We start from the raw sequence: 19,125 nt of genomic DNA on the forward strand, positions 1-19,125 counted from the left end.
GTATATTCACAACTCTGCAGGTCAAATACTTAACAAAATCCATTGATTATTGCACTTAAAATGGTGTCAAAACAGATATAGACTTTTATTCACGTGAATATATTTATATACATTTACATTAACAGGAAAAAAAGGAGAACCTTCAAGAAGCTGCCTCAAAGTCACCTATGCAGAGATCTCGTGTATATGTTGTTTTCTCTGCCGATGATCCATAGTGGTCAGTACCTGTAATTTACAGGTAGCCGGTGGTCTTTGTCCTCAATTTGCTTTCATTTACTTTATATGCAGTTGGAAAAATGTGTGAGAAGTTCTTTGGTTTCTGAAAAGAGACTCATAAGATCTCTCCTTTAAGGAGAAATAAAGTCTGGGCAAGTTGGGCTCCGGCAGCCTGTAGCCCTCACCGCCTGCCTGGCTCCCCCACGCGGACGGAAACACAGCGGCACTGCTTCACCCGCTGGACCTTGCGGTACCGGAAAGGTGGCTGCAGCCCAGGGCAGTCCAGCTGTACAGTGAGCGTGGTGACCCGGTACGGCCTGCAAAAGGCGCAGGACTGGAAGGCCTCCTGCTCCTTCCTGACGTGACGCGGGATGTAGAAGGAGTTGCACTGGCCGTAGCAGAAGCGGTTGATGACTGCACGGCTCCGGCAGCCCTCCTCGGCCACAGTCTGCCGCAGCGGCTGTGTCTTGCACCAGTCACTGCGTAAGTATTTGCGCTCGGTCACCACCAGGGCCTCCTGGCTGGAGGCCAGCACCTCCTGCTTGCGTACCCGCGGGCGCTCTGATGCATTGCCGTTGGCTTTGTATGGTGAGGGGATGGAGCCTTGCGGCCGGCTCTTTCGGGGCTCCACGGGGGCACAGAGGATGCCAGCCAGGAGGATAGACAGCGCCACCTTCCAGAACATCCTTTAAAAACCACAACATTGTGATATGGTCAGTCATGTCAACACAGTAGCTATGGCATTCATACTTTGGTAATTTTGGTTAACGTGAATGTATTGTAAATTTTGCTTTTAGGTGTAAAGCCCAATGAATATGTGAACTTTTATTAGCGCTCTTCACTTCAAAAGTAGCACTTCAGTGTTATTCAGAAAGTAAACACAACAGCGGCTTTTCCTTTCTTACATATATAGTTATATTATTTATCCTTAGATGCTGCAAAGCTTTACTAAACAAATGGCCAAGATGCTGTTTAAAAAAAACGAGAAACAGAGCGGTTTTGTAAAAAAATGTTAGAAAACTAAAAAAGCAGGAGTGACATGCTAACTGGCTTCACCAAGGTTACACATCTTTCCCTGTGACTATCTCAATAATGCCAGAAACCTGCAGCACATCTGTACCTGCACCTACAACACTGCTGGAACTATTCATCGCTAATAGCACTTGGGGCAATAGGTGGCGTTGTGGTTAGACCCATTGCCTTTCAGCTGAAGAACCAGCTGGGAAGCCCCACTCCTAACTCCTACTTTTGTACTCTTGATCAAGGAAATCTCCCTGAATTGCTCTAGTAAAAACTTACCTTTGTATAAATGTCTAAATAATTGTCAGACAGTGACTGTGGTGATGGTACAATGGGGAGGAACAGGTAGCACAGTGTTTACAGTTGCAGCCACTAGACTCAGTCTCTGCAGGTTTGAGTTCTACTTCTTGCTGCTGTGTGTTGTTGTCTTTTGGTGAAATACGCTTTTCTTTTTGCTGAGCTGTGCATCACTTTGAAAAAAGGCATCTGCTTAAGGAAAAAAGTGTAAATGCAGTATCCTTGAGCAAAATACTTGCTCTGAATTGCACTGGTAAAAATAATTCAGCTGTGTAAATGGGTGGACCATTGTGAGTAGCTTAACACTGTAAGCCACACTGGAGAAAAGTGTCAGAAGCTTGGTGAACACCAGTCTGATTTGAAGAAAAGTGCCACCTAAATGATATAGCTATCCAAAACACCCATTGGTGATCAGTTACAGTGCAGCTAAGCATCAAAAGTCAGGCCAAACAGGGAAGTCTTACAGTTTTAAGTGGAACTTCTACATGCTTCAAAGGCGGCTGTTGAGTGCATGCAGTCTGTTTACTTGAGTGTTTATCCCTGGTACTTGGCCTTTCCACCTCACCAGAAGAGTGCTTCCTACATCTCACTGCCCTTCTTTCGATAACCTCTGCCTCAGATAACCCCGTTGAGAAGCCTCCTTGCATTCTCAGACCTACTGGTGTCTCTACGGCCGCGTTCTGGAGAAGTGCTCCTCAAACAGGAAAGGAGATCCATAAACAGGACAGGATGGGATGTCGGACAGTCACTGCTGTGATGTGTGCTCTGGCAACCCTCTGCGTACTGTGGTACTTCGCCGATAGCAGCTCAGTCGTTGCAGAAGAATGTGGCACTGAGCATTCTTCATGACAAAACCTTGAAGAGATCCATTTATATATAATCTTTCAGCTTGGGTCAGTGGTTCCATCCTTCACCCTGCTGACCAAGAGTGAAACTGCACTCTTCATCAAGGAATCATAAGCCCTCGGCTTAGCTGATCAATGTTCTAGCTGAAATGTGAAAGTAAACAGCAAGGACTTCAAGTACCATCTTCTCAAAAGTAGATTGTAAGCTTAGTTCTGCCAAGAAAGGTCAAAATGGTTGATAGCATCTGGTGATACAGTTGCATGAATGAAAACCCAGGTTGCCAGTATGACCCAAATGCAATGTAGATGAACATTTACTTTTATTCAGTTTAATTACCTCATATTCATTATATATATACACACACACACACACACACAAACACACACACACACACATACACACATCGTCTGAACCTCTTGTCCCATACGGGGTTGCGGGGAGCCAGAGCCTAACCTGGCGACACAGGGCAAAAGGCTGGAGGGGGAGGGAACACACCCTGGATGGGACGCCAGTCTGTCGCAAGGCACCCCAAGCAGGACTCAAACCCCAGACCCACCAGAGAGCAGGACCCAGTCCAACCCACTGCGCCATCGCACCCCCTTCATTTTATATAATTACGAAAAATATAAAAAACATTATTCCATCACTTTTTTTCAAATACGTGGTAAAAGGTGTCATCCTTCTTATCATTTTTAAATATTTATGTTGTGGTTTGAATTACTGTTGATTATTATGATAAATGGTATGTTTTTCAGTTACTGCACTTGATCTACTTAAGTTGAATTAGATAAGTAACCATAATTAGGTAGGGCATCTAAATTATATCAATGCTGGTATGACAATGTCCATCTTCAACAGACCAGCCAAGGAGAGATGGGTCAGGCACCACTTCATGACTCTGATGATGGCAAGAGTCGCCCTCCCCTGTGACACACAATTCATTCTACGAGAAAAATACGTTGAGCTTTTGCTATTTCCCACATAGCTGGTGGTATCCGCAGCTCGGACGTGTCACGGGAACATAATGAGAAAGGGTGATGACTTGTGCCTCGGGCCTCATGGGCCGGGTGGAGCACTTTGTGAGCGAGAGGGAGCTCTGACTCCTGCGGTTGTCTGACTTGCCTGCTGTCTTGGCGGCTGACTCAACGGGTCTCCCCTCGCTCCCCACTTCCCAGCAACACCCCCCCGGTCCTGTGGCCTTACTTTGACCGGGGAGCAGGGCTGGATGGCTGCCAGGACCCAACTGGCTCAAATTATTGTCATTATTATCATTTTGCAGCTTGGAGAATACTTATCCAAAGTGACTCAAAATTTTTGCCATTCACAGAGCAGTATTTGTGTGCTTTTTCAAGGGTACAACAGCAGTCCCCTTTCTGTTTCCAGCTGGACCTTCTGGTTTCGCACCTCTGTCCCAAAAGCAATATAGTCTGTTTACTACATTATACAGTGTGTGGCAAGTTTCAAAGGATCAGCGGGCTGACTTGGTGCATTTTTACCTCTGCTGATGTCACTTCTTTGCAGCGGGTGGGGTAGTGCTTGTAGCCAAACGACCTGGGTTTGAAACTCTACTCCTTCTGTATTACACTTCAACAAGGTATGGGCCCTGAACTGCTTTAGTCAAATTTGAAATGCTCTACAAAATGTGTAAACTGAAGCAGATTAATGTTGTAAACTTCATATTTCAAAGCAACTTGGACAGAGGTGTCCAAATTAATAATAATAAAATAAAAATTTCTCTCCAATACGTTCTCCACCTCTGTCACCATTGTGTTTGCTGAAGTGTAAACTTCAAGGTCTCTTACCGGGTTTCTTTACAGTACTGTTATACAGAAGAGGGTGGCCTCTCGGCTGTAGTGCCACACAGGTTCAACCTGAAGGGCATTCCATACTCTGTGAAGATTAGTCACATCCAGGGTAATGCACATCTTATAAACTGTTGCTCCATTTTCCACCATTTGTTAAGAATATGTGTCCTGGCAGAGCATAAATCCAAGGTCCCTCAGGGGTGTCGGAGACCCAGCTGTTTGCACAAGCAATGATGAATGTGTTTTGCAGTCACCAATATAAGTCTCGACTGCGGGGCTCAAGGTACACGAGACACCATACCGTTAGCCCTCCCTGCTCATAAACATGACGCCGTGGTGAGCCATGGTCTATGTTGGTGATGGTGCATGAAGGACACATTGGGGAAAGAAAAACAAACCTGTCTTCCTCCCAAACATCTTTCAACGACTCCATTAGGGCCTTATGCCATATGTCTTTCCTTGACAGTATGGAGCTGTCCATCAGTATCCAGAAGCAGAGCCGTCAGGGGACACAAGCTTCTTGTTGGAACTGCTTAAGCTGCCATGCGCTGATAAAATATCAGGCACAGTATGAAAAAGGGATAGAAGAGCTCACTTTTGATAAAAGCAAAAGCCAAGCAAAAATAATTAGAATAATAGTTCAGAGAAATTCTAATTATAAAGCTTCTAAGAGATTCTTTATAGCAGCCCCATGTAAGGTATTTATAAGAAAATAGTAGCACGTCTGGCCTTCTATAAGGTAAATGGTCTGGAACATTGTTGGTTAAATCCTTTCTCATTTCAGCGTTACATTATTTACATGTCTACACTATCACATGCTTGTAAATTCTAAATGAAATGTCTGAAACCATATTATCACACACACACACATTTTCAGAACCACTTGTCCCATACGGGGTCGCAGGGAACCAGAGCCTACCCAGTAACACAGGGCGTAAGGCCGGAGGGGGAGGGGACACACCCAGGACAGGACGCCAGTCTGTCGCAAGGCACCCCAAGCAGGACTCGAACCCCAGACCCACCGGAAAACAGGACTGTGGTCCAACCCACTGCACCACCGCGCTCCCCAAGCCATATTACCACTTTCCTGAAATCTTTCAGCCGCACTAATCACTTTCTCAGTCACTGTTTGTTCTTGTCAGGGTTGGGGCAGTCTGGAGCCTATATTGGATTCACTGAACAGGGAGGAGTACACCCTGGATGGGACACCAGTCCATCACAAGCCAGATTAATCTCCCCCACCATTGTCATCAGTACATCAAGTGAGCATTTCTACAGCGATATTGAGATACTTCTGTGCTCATTTGTGAGCCTTTTCTCTCCCCTGGATGAGGACACTTCACCTTCTGAACTGGTTGTTTTTTATAGGGACCTGTCACTTCCAGTGTGACTATCAACTTGAAACTTGACTGTTGGCAAGTTTCCCCATTTATATTAAAATGGACGGAGTGGCACATAACTTGTCAGTCGATTAATGTTGAAGTCACGATGGCAATCGGCATGCAGAACCTCATCCTTTCACCATGTTCCTTAGGGGTCCCTGGAAATGCACAGCTCGGGGGAATCAAAAGATAATTATCAAAACGAAATGGGCAAACAAATCGGTGGGAGGAGAAGAATGTGAACTCAGCCCCAGATAGAAGATACAGGATCCATAGAGAGGTGTCACCATAAATACAGAGCCACCCTGAACTGCTCACTGTCACAAGGCTCTTAGATCCCCACACTCATATGTTCTTTCACACGCTCTCATTCTTTTGTACTCCCACTTCAGTTTGTTACATCTCTTTGTATTTATTAGGGGAAAGAGTATTCGTGAAACAAAAAAAAAAATATCATAAAAAGGAACGCTAGTGTTCCCTTAACTCATGTGATTACTGACAGCACTGTTCTGAGCAATGAACCAGTCTAAATTTGATATCTGTCCATCTGTTCCAGGGGAACTTTGGGAAAGGCATCTCTTTCCAAAATAATACACCGATTTCTCCAAGAAACAGGTTTTCCTTCTATAGCATCTCACTGCACTCCATTAAAGATCAGGATGATCACCTCGTTTTGTTTTTGATTCTTTTAGTATGGTTGGCTGACATCTGAGTATTTTTTTTGGCCCGTTTCTCCCAAGACACAATTAATAAAAATCCACTCTAGTTGTTCTTCAGAAATCCACCATCTTGTTTAGGTAAACTGCAATAGTTTTCACTGTCATAGCATTTCTTACTGCAAACCTCATTCCACAGCAACACACTGATGTCCATACCAGCTCTTTCCATTGACATGGGGGGGGGGGGGGGGGGGGGCGGTGACTGGATTAGGTCAGGCCTGGGAAAGAATGTGGGAATATGAATTGATTTGGATATAATTTCCCAATCTTTGTACAAAGTAAACAAGGACGCATGGTGCCTGCTGGCCCTGCAGCAGGGTCTGGTGCCAATGCCTCGCTGTGTGTCTCTGCCCCAGCATTATTCCCACTGCCGACTCCACGGTCAGGAGAGAAATAAGCCCTTTTGGTGATCTGCGGAGACTTTAACGAACAAATTTCTCACTTAGGTTGTGCTGAGAAAGAGCTCATTTAATCACCACAATAAAGGAAAGAAGCAGAGATTTACTGTGCGACAAATCCTCTTTGCCCAACGAGCTAACAGTGCTAGGTGGAGCAGTCACCGGCTGGGTGACACACCACTGCTAATCGGCTCAGGAAGCCCTCCACACTGTTAGAGGGAACGCGTCCTGAAAACCTGACGCACCGCTCTGTGTTTCAAAACAGCAAGAAAACAACAAGATCCATCACCCCCGAGTACATTCCATTATTCCGAGCTTATTTCAATAAGTACCGCGATGGCGGCGATGGCGACCCTCTCCTTTAAGAGTCTAATTCACACTCTGTTAACCTCCCGGAGCAGACAGGCAGCTGCTCAGCAGAAAGCAAAGTGCATGGGACAGAGTTACTGCAGCATTATTTTTCACTGTCCCTTTCCGTTCTCTGACCTTCTCTCTGTCCAGACATAATGTTACAGTTACACTCGGCACCAGAGTAATGATTTCTCACAGCACGGCACAACTGATCTGACTGTATTTTTCATTCCGAAGTGTAATATATTAATCACATTGAAAAAAATTTAACTGATTTGTCATTCAGATAAAATGACATATTTACCTATAAATTATTCTATTTGCTTTTAATAGTTTTTTTTGTATTTACTTTACTTGAACAGTAAATAGTTTAGAGTTTAAATTTAGAGAAATATGTTTACATTTATTTAGCTGACACTTTTCTCCAAAGTGACTTACAGTCTTAATCTGTATACAGTTACATACCCATTTGTGCAGTTGGGTAGTTTTTTACTGGAGCAATTCTAGGGTAAGTACTTTGCTCAAGGGTACTACAGCCAGAGATGAGATTTGAACCTGTGACCTTTGGGTCCAAAGGCAAGAGCAAAACTAAATTTTTGTTTATATGTCTTTATATTAGCAACCTGGGTTCCTGTTGACATTGTAATATGTTGCATCATAGAGCATACTCTAGCAGATTATGATTATAATTATATAATTATGATATAATATATTATATCATAATGACACAATAATATGATTATTAATCATAATGTATTGTGGAAATCTGGATAAAGTTTTATGCAGCTACTCGTATGATGAACATTGGTTCATATGGTTGAAAGAAACTAACCATACTTAAAAATCACAAGTCTGCATCTATGTCTCTTTGCTAATGTAATGAACACATTGTGTTTTCTATGAGATGTACGTCACTTCAGAGAAAAGTGTCTGATAAATGAATACATGTAAATATAAGGTAACGTATAAAAGATGACGTATACAGACCAATAAAAGAGCAAGCGAAGTAAACAACCATGCAGCTGCTCTTTGGAACGGACAGTTCAACGACTTACCTGTCACTCAAGGTGATCCAAAGCAGAGTCCGTGTGTTTGAAGTCTGTGTATGTGTACGTGTGTGTGGGTGGGTGGTGCTCTGTGCTGCGCTGCGCCGCCTGTCAAAGGCAGCAGTCCCACACGTGGGATCCTGGATACGGAGCTGCACCAACACCCATGTGCGCGGCCTCTTCACACCTTCCTTCGAGAGCACGTGGGGGGTGCCGTTGGTCTCTGCGGCGCCAGTCTCTGGTCTGTGGACTAACCAGAGTCCCTCTCTTTCCCTCTCCGCCTGCCTTTCAGAGTGTCTGTGTCGCCCAGTGCACGCGTGTCTGTCTCTACCCCCCATTGCCTTCCCCTTTCCTCTTTCCCCCACCCACCAGCAGTGTTACTCAACCAGCCCTCCACCCCCCCCACCAAAGGCTGCCCCCTGGACCATGGCGCAGAGTCGGAGAGCTACAGAGAAAAGCAGTGACTGGCAAACCACAGGCGAACAACCACAGACAGCAAATAGGATCTTTACTTAGTACATGATGGATTTCTGTCTGTGGTTTTAATTTGTGTTGATGAAAAGTTCACATGGTCCTTTTGTGGACATCAAAACATGAAAACAGCTATTCTAGTTCATTTTTGGCCTATTTATCATTTAGAGAAAGAACTGCACTGGCTTTACCGACTTGTTTTTGCTGTTTTCTTTTTGTGTAATGTATTGTTTACTTAGTGACTCGATGTGACGTGCTGACAGTGAAAGTTCCTGTGATTCTGCTGCCATTCTGAGTGTTTTATCCTATATGTCAAAATCCCAAGCTTAACTGAAGAGCGTCCACAAAAGCAGATGTTTGCGCACAACACATTTTAATTAATGTGTCTCACATCTGTAAACTCTCAGTGAATAAGAGGAAGCAAATTGTGTGTCATATTCAGTTTTGAAATATGTGTTTTTATATTGACGTTTATTTATGTACTAGCACTGATAAAATTCCAGACTACAGAGACATAAGGTAATTAACTGAACACACACACACACACACACTTTCAGAACCGCTTGTCCCTTACGGGGTCACGGGGAACCGGAGCCTACCCAGCAACACAGGGCGTAAGGCCGGAGGGGGAGGGGACACACCCAGGACGGGACGCCAGTCCGTCGCAAGGCACCCCAAGTGGGACTCGAACCCCAGACCCACCGGACAGCAGGACTGCGGTCCAACCCACTGCGCCACCGCACCCCCTCTTAACTGAACACATATCTGTCAAATGCTGATTCTGTGTGTCCTTCCATAACTGTATGTTCCACTGAAATGCTTTCCTGGGCTGTAGGACAATACTGTATGCCTAAACAATGTCTGTTTTTTGTGTTTCTTACAGTAATTTAGGGCCTGAACATTAATAAAGAAAATTATTATATTATATTATATTATATTTGGTGTGAGATTTTGATTCCAGAGATGAAGATAATATTAGTACTTTCTATAAATCCTAACCCATTTATTGAAAGTCTGGGTGAGCTGCCATATAACAATACATATGTATGTATTCATGTATGGGTTCCAGATTCCTTCTTTTTGACCCAAAACAACTAGCAACACTCTTGAAATGACAGAATTGCGCTGGAGCTTTGGAAAGGCCTAACTCCCTCCACCTGCTGGTGGTGTCTGGCAATACAATAGCATGGTGAAGCACCTGGTAATATCCGACACTGCATGACCTGCCCTCTTCATATAAAAGTAGGTTACATGCGCAACTGTAACAATCAGGTGCTTACAGCCAAGTTCCGTCATAGAATTTACTTTGTTAATTAGCAGTACTCTTATTAGTGAAACAGTGTATTTTAGAAAGACTGTATGATGAACTGCGTGGAGTTTGCGTGTTCTCCTTGTGTCCGTGTGGGTTTCCTCTGGGTGCTCCAGTTTCCTCTCAAAATCCAAACACATGTGTTTCAGGTGAAATGGTCACTCTGCATTGCCCATAGTGTGTGTGAGTGAAAAGAGTGTGTTGCTCTGGTGTGTAGATTCACTGAGGGTATATAGCACTGTGAGTCACTTTGGGTGGAAAAGGTATCAGCTAAACAATACAGAGTTGTCATTACAAGTTGCTTCAGAGAAAAGCACCTGGTAAACACACACACACACACACTTTCTGACCCACTTGTCCCATACAGGGTCGCAGGGAACCGGAGTCTAACCTGGCAACACAGGGCATAAGGCTGGAGGGGGAGGGGACACACCCAGGACAGGATGCCAGTCCATCACAAGGCACCCCAAGCGGGACTCGAACCCCAGACCCACTGGAGAGCAGGACCCGGTCCAATCCACTGCACCACCGCACCCCCCGCGCCTGGTAAACTGATAATAAAAATAAAAAATGTACTATAGTTGAACACACTTTTTCACATGGAGGATACACTGGAGAAAATGTATGTGATTGCCAGGAGTTGCCATTGACTTTACAGCACAAGTACAGTAACAACAATAGTATATTCAACACTGTTTAAATCCTGGATGGGACAGTAGTCCACCTCAGAGCGGTCACATACACTCATTCACTCACACATACACACGGTAAGGCAGTTAGTTACCAATTCGGAAATACATGCCACTGTCCCACACTAATTCTAAACCAAGTCTATGCCAGAACACAACCTAATGAGGTAGCTCCCTTGTCACTACAGCGATCGCTCATAACAGTCACAGCCCCTCTCTGATACTTATAAAGTACCCTTTCCAATAAATGAATAGTAAATTAAATGTGAAATGTGCATAGTATTAAAATATTATTAGAATAAATACATAGGTTACAAACAGATAAAGGGCAGACTTTATTTAAATTAAAATGCACAACTGAATATGGCAGAATAAGTATAAGCTGGAAGCAGTAACAAAGAATTACACACAGTAGATAAGAGGATGTTTTTTACAAAGTGGCTTTGGCAAGTGTGATGTAAAGTGTCTTTCTTCATTGCATAAAAACTTCCACAGTGTGAAAGATTAATCTGACCTTTTTTGACATTTTTATTTTGACCTGGGGAATTAAAACAAAAAAAAAAACAGACAGCAAGTTGATGCGTGCAGTGTCAGCTGTAGAGATGGACTTGTTCAAAGGCATTAGCAGGTTGAATGGTGCTTTTCAACTCTATGATGTCCTTCCAAAGGCTCAGGAGAATGAATAGGGATGGCACCTCGGTTGCCAGCCCATGTGATCGTGGCTTTATCGTCGAGTGGGACATCTGGTTGAATGGCCAACCACAACAGCGCCAGAACGGAAAGCTCCTTTTCCCAGCTAAAAGGTGTTTTAGCAAGACGACACAAGATTTGGCAGTCGTTTCAAAGTAAGTGATTTCCCCTGAAAAACCAAGGACACAAACGAACATTAAACAACTGCAAAGTTCCCAACTCTTTTCATGATAAACATTGTTATGGCAAGTATTGCATTATCACCTTGGTCCACCAACCCGTCACGGTTTATACAGTATACGTCATAGTTCTGTTGCCTTCTGTACATTCTAGTGAACAAATTGTCCCCAAAGCATTTGAGCATTGGACCTGAGCTTATGAGTTATGGTGAGTGGGCTGGAGATTCTAGGAAAAAATCCAGTTCATGCATTAAATTTCCTTCTCCTGGATCATAACCTGCCATACGTACGAGGACTGCCTGTACGGAGTGTAGATGCCCTAAATACAACTGAGGTAATGACAAGCATACTGCTGCGTTAAGGGAACAACACAGGCAGGACAGCACAGGGCCAATGACACAGGAATAAAACAAAGGCAGGAAACATGGCCCATGTGGGCAATAGTCTTTACCTGTAAGTAAAAGCCTTCAAAATAAGTTCTTACTTTTCTGTGAACAAGCAAAGAGCACATGTGAGGGATGGCATTCTGGCACCTTGGCTTTTGGCCAAAATGAAATCCATGCAAAAGTACAATAGGTATAATAGGTACAATATTTTTCTTACTGCAGTTTACTATCTCTTTACAGCTGTCAAGAGTAGGAAGTGCATGGGAGTTTGAGGACTATGAAGTAAAACATCCATCCATCCATCCATCCATCTTCCTCCGCTTTTATCCGGGGCCGGGTCACGGGGGCAGTAGTCCGAGCAGAGTCCTCCAGACTTCCCTCTCCCCGCACACCTCCTCCAGTTCCTCTGGGGAAACCCCAAGGCGTTCCCAGGCCAGCCGGGAGACATAGTCTCTCCAACGTGTCCTGGGTCTGCCCCGAGGCCTCCTCCCAGTGGGACAAGCCCGGAACACCTCCCCAGGGAGGCGTCCAGGAGGCATCCGGAACAGATGCCCGAGCCACCTCAACTGGCTCCTCTCGATGCGGAGGAGCAGCGGCTCTACTCCGAGCTCCTCCCGGGTGACTGAGCTCCTCACCCTATCCCTAAGGGTGCGCCCAGCCACTCTGCGGAGGAAACTCATTTCTGCCGCTTGTATCCGCGATCTCATTCTTTCGGTCATGATCCAGAGTTCATGACCATAGGTGAGGGTAGGAACGTAGATCGACCGGTAAATTGAGAGCTTCGCCTTACGACTCAGCTCCCTCTTCACCACAACAGACCGGTACAATGACCGCATTACTGTGGACGCCGCACCGATCCGTCCGTCAACCTGCCGCTCCATTTTTCCCTCACTCGTGAACAAGACCCCGAGATACTTAAACTCCTCCACTTGAGGGAGCAACTCCCCCCTAACCCGGAGGGGGGAATCCACCTTTTTCCGACTGAGAACCATGGCCTCGGATTTGGAGGTGCTGATTCTCATCCCCGCCGCTTCGCACTCGGCTGCAAACCTCCCCAGTGCACGCTGCAAGTCTTGACTTGATGAAGCCAACAGGACCACATCGTCCGCAAAAAGCAGAGACGAGATCTCGCGGCCACCAAAACAGACACCCTCCGTTCCCTGACTGCGCCTAGAAATTCTGTCCATAAAGATAATGAACAGAATCGGTGACAAAGGGCCGCCCTGGCGGAGTCCAACATGCACCGGGAACAGGTCTGACTTACTGCCGGCAATGCGAACCAAGCTCCTGCTCCGGCCATACAGGGAACGAACAGCCCGTAGCAACGAGCCCCGAACCCCATAATCCCGAAGTACCCCCCACAGGATGCCACGAGGGACACGGTCGAATGCCTTCTCCAGGTCCACAAAACACATATGGACTGGTTGGGCAAACTCCCACGAACCCTCCAGCACCCTAGTGAGGGTATAGAGCTGGTCCAGTGTTCCACGGCCAGGGCGAAAACCGCATTGCTCCTCCTGAATCCGAGGTTCGACTATCGGTCGGATTCTCCTTTCCAGTACCCTGGCATAGACTTTCCCAGGGAGGCTAAGGAGTGTGATCCCCCTGTAGTTGGAACACAATCTCCGGTCCCCCTTCTTAAAAGAGGGACCACCACCCCGGTCTGCCAGTCCAGAGGCACCGTTCCCGAACTCCACGCGATGCTGCAGAGGCGTGTCAGCCAAGACAGCCCCACAACATCCAGAGACTTGAGAAACTTGGGGCGGATCTCATCCACCCCCGGAGCCTTGCCACCGAGGAGTTTTTTGACTACCTCAGCAACTTCAGCCAGGGTAATGGACGAGTCCCCCTCCGAGTCCCCAGCCTCAGCTTCCTCTACGGAAGGCGTGTCGGAGGGATTGAGGAGATCCTCAAAGTACTCCTTCCACCGCCCGAGGACATCCTCAGCTGAGGTCAGCAACGCGCCCCTTCCACTGTAAACAGTGTTCGTGGAACACCGCTTCCCCCCTCTGAGTCGCCGGACGGTTTGCCAGAATCTCTTTGAGGCCGACCGAAAGTCTTCCTCCATGGCATCACCGAACTCCTCCCAAGCCCGAGTTTTTGCCGCGGCGACTGCCAGAGCCGCGCTCCGTTTGGCCCGTCGGTACCTGTCAGCTGCTTCAGGAGTCCCATGAGCCAGCCAGGCCCGATAGAACTCCTTCTTCAGCTTGACGGCATCCCTTACTTCCGGTGTCCACCACCGTGTTCGGGGATTGCCGCCGCGACAGGCACCGGAGACCTTATGGCCGCAGCTCCGAACCGCCGCCCCGACAATGGAGGAGCGGAACATAGTCTATTCGGACTCGATGTCCCCCACCTCCCTCGGGACCTGGTTGAAACTCTGTCGGAGGTGGGAGTTGAAGACCTCTCTGACAGGGGCCTCCGCCAAACGTTCCCAACAGACCCTCACTATGCGTTTGGGCCTGCCAGGTCTGTCCAGCTTTTTCCCCCGCCATCGAATCCAACTCACCACCAGGTGGTGATCAGTTGACAGCTCAGCCCCTCTCTTCACCCGAGTGTCCAAGACATATGGCCGAAGGTCAGAAGAAACGACTACAAAGTCGATCATCGTCCTCCGACCTAGGGTGTCCTGGTGCCAAGTGCACTGGTGGACACCCTTATGCATGAACATGGTGTTCGTTATGGATAAACTGCGACTAGCACAGAAATCCAATAACAACTCACCGCTCGGGTTCAGATCAGGGAGGCCGTTCCTCCCAATCACGCCCCTCCAGGTATCACTGTCGCTGCCCACGTGGGCGTTAAAGTCCCCCAGTAGAACGACAGAGTCCCCAGTGGGAGCGCTTTCCAGCACGCCCCCCAGGGACTCTAAGAAGGCTGGGTACTCTACACTGCCGCTAGGCGCATAAGCACAAACGACAGTGAGAGACCGTTCCCTGACCCGAAGGCGTAGGGAGATGACCCTCTCATTCACCGGGGTAGACTCCAACACATGGCGGCTGAACTGGGGGGCTATTAATAAGCCCACACCAGCCCGCCGCCTCTCACCTTGGGCAACGCCAGAATAGTGGAGAGTCCACCCTCGATCGAGTAGAGTGGTTCCAGAACCCAAGCTGTGGGTGGAAGTGAGCCCGACTATATCTAGACGGTATCTCTCAACTTCCCGCACCAGCTCAGGCTCCTTCCCCGCCAGTGAGGTGACATTCCAAGTCCCAAAAACCAGAGTTGGCGCCCGAGGTTTGGGTCGGCCGGGCACTCGGCCCCGACCACCGCCCAAATCACAATGCACCGGCCCCTTACGGTTTCTCCGGCAGGTGGTGAGCCCACCGAAGAGCGGCTCCACGTCATGGCTTCGGGCTGAGCCCGGCCAGGCCCCGTGGGCATAGACCTGGCCACCAGGCGCTCGCATGCGAGCCCCCCCCCCCCCCCCAGGCCTGGCTCCAGGGTGGGGCCCCGGTGACCCCATACCGGGCGGGGTAAACGGACGCCTTGATTTTTCCTTCATAAGGGGTTTTTGAACCGCACTTTGTCTCGTCTGTCATCCAGGACCTGTCTGCCATGGGAGACCCTACCAGGGGCATGTAGCCCCAGACAACATAGCTCCTGGACTCATTCAGGCACTCAAACCCCTCCACCACGATAAGGTGGCGGTTCACGGAGGAGTGAAGTAAAACATATATACCAAAATGGGGAGTTTTTTGGGAATTGAAGGATGGGCATATAGAAAATTCAGAATGCGGGTACAGAAATTTAAAACATTTTCCCCTGCTTGATTTCTTATAAGAAATCTACATAAAAAACACATTTCACATAACAGAACTGTATAAATAACTATTATGGCACTATAGAAAGTCCTGTATAAAATGTATTCTTGCCCAGTTTTGCTGTTTTCATTCCTTCAGTGTAACTGAGAGTAATTTTAATGACAATCTTTAACTCACACAATGTGTAGAACACTCAGGAGATGGAGCAGTACAGTACAACACATAAGTCGTGAAAGAGATGAAGATTTAGAAAAGGACTCAAAAGACAACTGGGTTTTCACAGGGCCTTTGCAAAGATGCTGCATAGCCTCCAGCGTGAAAAAGCCACAGGCACAATGGCCATTATCAACATGGAGGTTAGGCTTTCTCCTTTAACGGTCCCTTGCATGCTGGGTGTGGCAACTTACCACGTTGTGAGTGAATTTCTCGAACGAGGTTCTGTGATCCTGAAACTTTCCCAACTTAAACGGATAGGAAAAACAAGGAAGGCGCAAAAAAAAAGACAGGAGCTGAAAAGAAGGAGTGGGCATGGATGAAGGCATGGCCCTGCAGAGATGTCCAGCAGGAACCGAAGAGCATGCAGGTGCTTTGATGTAAGCTGTGATGGAATCAAACATCAACAAACTAATAATAAAATTATAAAGTTTCAACTATTCAAAATTAAAAAGTAAATCAACTCTTACATGAATAAATGAATTCCTATTTAAAGAAGATTTTTAGGAAACTAAAAAAGTAAAACAGCATGTGTAAACAAGTTTTTTTTTTCTTTTTAAATACCACATTGCAAATTTAAAGGAAAACAAAATAAAATAATTATTAATCACAGAACAGCTGACATCCTCTTTGCTTTTCTTAATAATTACAATAATCATGCTTTCATACTTCAAACCGTGTCTTTAATTTTTGCAAAGTAACATTCAAGAGTAAAGAAAATCTTAAATACAATTTTCTGTAGCATGGATAGATGCCTTACCCTTAGAGGTTAAAACACTGTCCCTCCCAAAGGTAAAAAGAACATAATTAAACCCATTATCTAGAACATATCAAATGTTCAATAAAACTGGTATGAAATTCATATAATAATTAGTTTTTTGAATTATAATATGTATGAACAATTGCTTTTATATTATGAATTGTACATCAGTTTTTAGTCCCAGAATTGAGTCTCATTGTATTTCTCTGTTCCCATTTTTCCATAATGACAAAGGTCACAAAAATAATACTGAAACAGTTTCCTGTACATTATTCAATAATAAATGGGTTTTTTTTTTTATTTAAAAGGACTACAATATTTGCTTTGTTTAAAAAACTGTCTCACCAAATTCATATTATGTAACTACCACTTTTCTCGGCACCAGCTAATTATGTAGTATTCATAACTCTTCATGACCCTTCCTAAAAAATTACAAAATATGTTTATGAATCCTTATTTAATGTTTTAAAAAGTCCTTCATTTCTGTCCTTATCCCTTTGTAAGACAGTTACAACTCTGAAGTTATGACAAATATTTAAACAAGAAATTTTACAAATAGAAAAGAAGCATGGTTGATGATGATGTGTACTTTTTTCAAAACATAAATTGAATGGTTCTATGCACACTAATACATTAAAGATGAAAAACTTGGCTTATGGGGTGGTCATTTTTGTGGAAGCCATGCAGAATGTTGTCCTCTGGCTGTAGGTTTGCAACCTGTTGGCTTCTCTTGTTTTCCTCTTCCACAGATCCATAGTTCTAATTTTGGAAAAATTTTGGGCTGGTTGTCCCAAAATCAACCGCTTACTTTTTTCTTTGCTTGCAGCAGCTCCTGGTAGGCGCTAGAGCGGATGAAGCGGCTGTAGGAGTCGCTCTTCATCAGCTTGTAAATGTGCTCCTGTGAGAAACAAAAGACAGGATAGGAAGCAAATTTGCACATGGAGCAACCTGGCACATCTGGCAACCATACAGCAAGCACAGCCTGCACTGCTGGCAAGTAAAAAAAAAAACCCCAACAGATCAAGCTGTACTGTTCCAAAATGATAAAACTCACCACTAACTCAAACCATAGTGGGCCAGTGCATACCTACAAACCTTGATACAATAAGTTACAGGAGGTAGATTAGTGGTTAAAGGCACTGACTTAAATCTTAGTCCCCTGATGTTGTACCCTTCAGCATGATAGTTACCACCACCTGGGCTGGTCCAGTAAAATACCCATCTGTATAAATGGTTGTGGAGCCATGCTGGGTAAAATGACCCAGCTGTGCATATGCTGTGCAGCCAGCTATGTACCTTTAGGTACATTTACATATATTCATATCGTTGTTCTTCTTGAGTGCAGTCAATTTGTCTCATACCACTGTATAGACCAGAACACATTTCAGGAGTAGCTGCATCTTGCGGTCTTTTTTCAACAGAAATAACAAAATACATAAATATCAAGCACATAGGAGATCAGGGGTGAAGTGAGTCCAAAAAAGATGTGTTTTGAGACCCTTCTTTCAAATTCCAAATTTCAAATATGTAATACCATAATTATAAAATGTTATTCTATAAATGAATAACATGAAAATAGCTGTCTAATGCAGAAGAGGTTTCAAGTATAATTCCATATCTGTCCTATGAAGAAGGGCAAGTGAGGTTTATTTCTGCCTTCATACATGCTTATTTTAATACATTTCTTACTGCAGAAAGTCAGTGTTTTCCAGTGGAAATATGGTGAAAGAAAGCCCGAAGTTTCATAGACATGCAGCTTGATTAAAGCCACTTCTAAATTCTGCCTTAAGGTTAAGGTGGGGGGGGGGGGGGGGGCTGAGAATTTGTGCTGAATATAAAACATGATGATACACATAAAGCATTGCTAAAATGATCCTTGAAATAGTCCAGCTAAGTGGTCATATCCAGTTTGTTGTTGACACGTACCTGAGCATCTTCAAAAGCATAGCGCCCCGGATCCTTCAAATTCCGTGTGGTTTTGTCATAACTCTTGGAATCCACGTTAATCGGATTTGGGGCGCCAGCTGCCAAGAACTCCTGCCAAATCTCTTGAACCCGGTCTGGAACTTCCTTTATGGGCCTCTTCTTCAGCTCTTGGACTGCCAGCCAGAACCTGACACCAGTTGGACCCAGTTGAGCTCACAGAGCTTAAACAGGGAAGAAAGCTGTCCTGGGCAACCCTACTGTATATGGCTATGATCATACATTCATACTGTGTAAAAGACAGTGATGTGGGAAATGCTACTGTATGAGCCATTTACCAGAGCAACCCCATTGCGTGTGACTTGGACCTGTACAACGGTACCACTTGTAACCATGACTTTAACAACTCTGCTATATGTGACCATGAACTGAGCAATTCTGCTGTGTGAGACAGTAGCCTGAGCGACTCACTGTAGACATACCACAATCCCACAGGTATGTACAGAGATACTCAGAGTAAGTTTCTGTTAGAAACTTTGTCAATTTAAAATAAATTCTTTGAATAACTTCTTAAAAAGTAAGTTATTTGAAGAATTTATTTTAAATTGAAGGGGGGCACGGTGGGTTGGTCCGGGTCCTGCTCTCCGGTGGGTCTGGGGTT

General features: G+C 45.4%; 2 protein-coding genes across 4 annotated transcripts in view; both read right to left on the reverse strand.

Annotated features, from left to right (window-relative positions):
• Window positions 1–67: 67 nt before the first annotated feature.
• LOC108932711 (gremlin-2-like) lies at window positions 68–8,434 on the reverse strand. 3 transcript variants are annotated; one of them, XM_018749276.1, is made up of 3 exons: window positions 8,090–8,129; window positions 4,583–4,732; window positions 68–902 (listed from the first exon to the last, which is right to left on the reverse strand). In XM_018749276.1, exons 2-3 carry the CDS (start codon window positions 4,663–4,665, stop codon window positions 398–400), a joined length of 588 nt encoding a protein of 195 aa, XP_018604792.1. In that variant the 5' UTR covers window positions 4,666–4,732; window positions 8,090–8,129; the 3' UTR covers window positions 68–397. The 3 variants fall into 3 exon arrangements, with proteins under 3 accessions (XP_018604792.1, XP_018604791.1, XP_018604794.1); XM_018749275.1 differs by lacking the exon at window positions 4,583–4,732 and having other exon boundaries at window positions 8,090–8,434; XM_018749278.1 differs by lacking the exons at window positions 4,583–4,732; window positions 8,090–8,129 and adding an exon at window positions 2,193–2,437.
• A 2,576-nt stretch (window positions 8,435–11,010) lies between these two features.
• The window catches only part of LOC108932776 (regulator of G-protein signaling 7-like), a 63,069-nt gene continuing 54,954 nt past the window's right edge, over window positions 11,011–19,125 (reverse strand). The window contains exons 16-19 of the mRNA XM_018749347.2: window positions 18,468–18,654; window positions 17,350–17,439; window positions 15,976–16,029; window positions 11,011–11,408 (exon numbers count right to left, since the gene is read on the reverse strand). Of these exons, the coding sequence (XP_018604863.1) occupies window positions 11,358–11,408; window positions 15,976–16,029; window positions 17,350–17,439; window positions 18,468–18,654 (382 nt within the window). The 3' untranslated portion in view covers window positions 11,011–11,357. The remainder of the gene's footprint in view (window positions 11,409–15,975; window positions 16,030–17,349; window positions 17,440–18,467; window positions 18,655–19,125) is intronic.

The sequence above is a fragment of the Scleropages formosus genome, chromosome 4 (genome assembly GCF_900964775.1).
Source record: "Scleropages formosus chromosome 4, fSclFor1.1, whole genome shotgun sequence".
Taxonomy (NCBI): Eukaryota; Metazoa; Chordata; class Actinopteri; order Osteoglossiformes; family Osteoglossidae; genus Scleropages; species Scleropages formosus.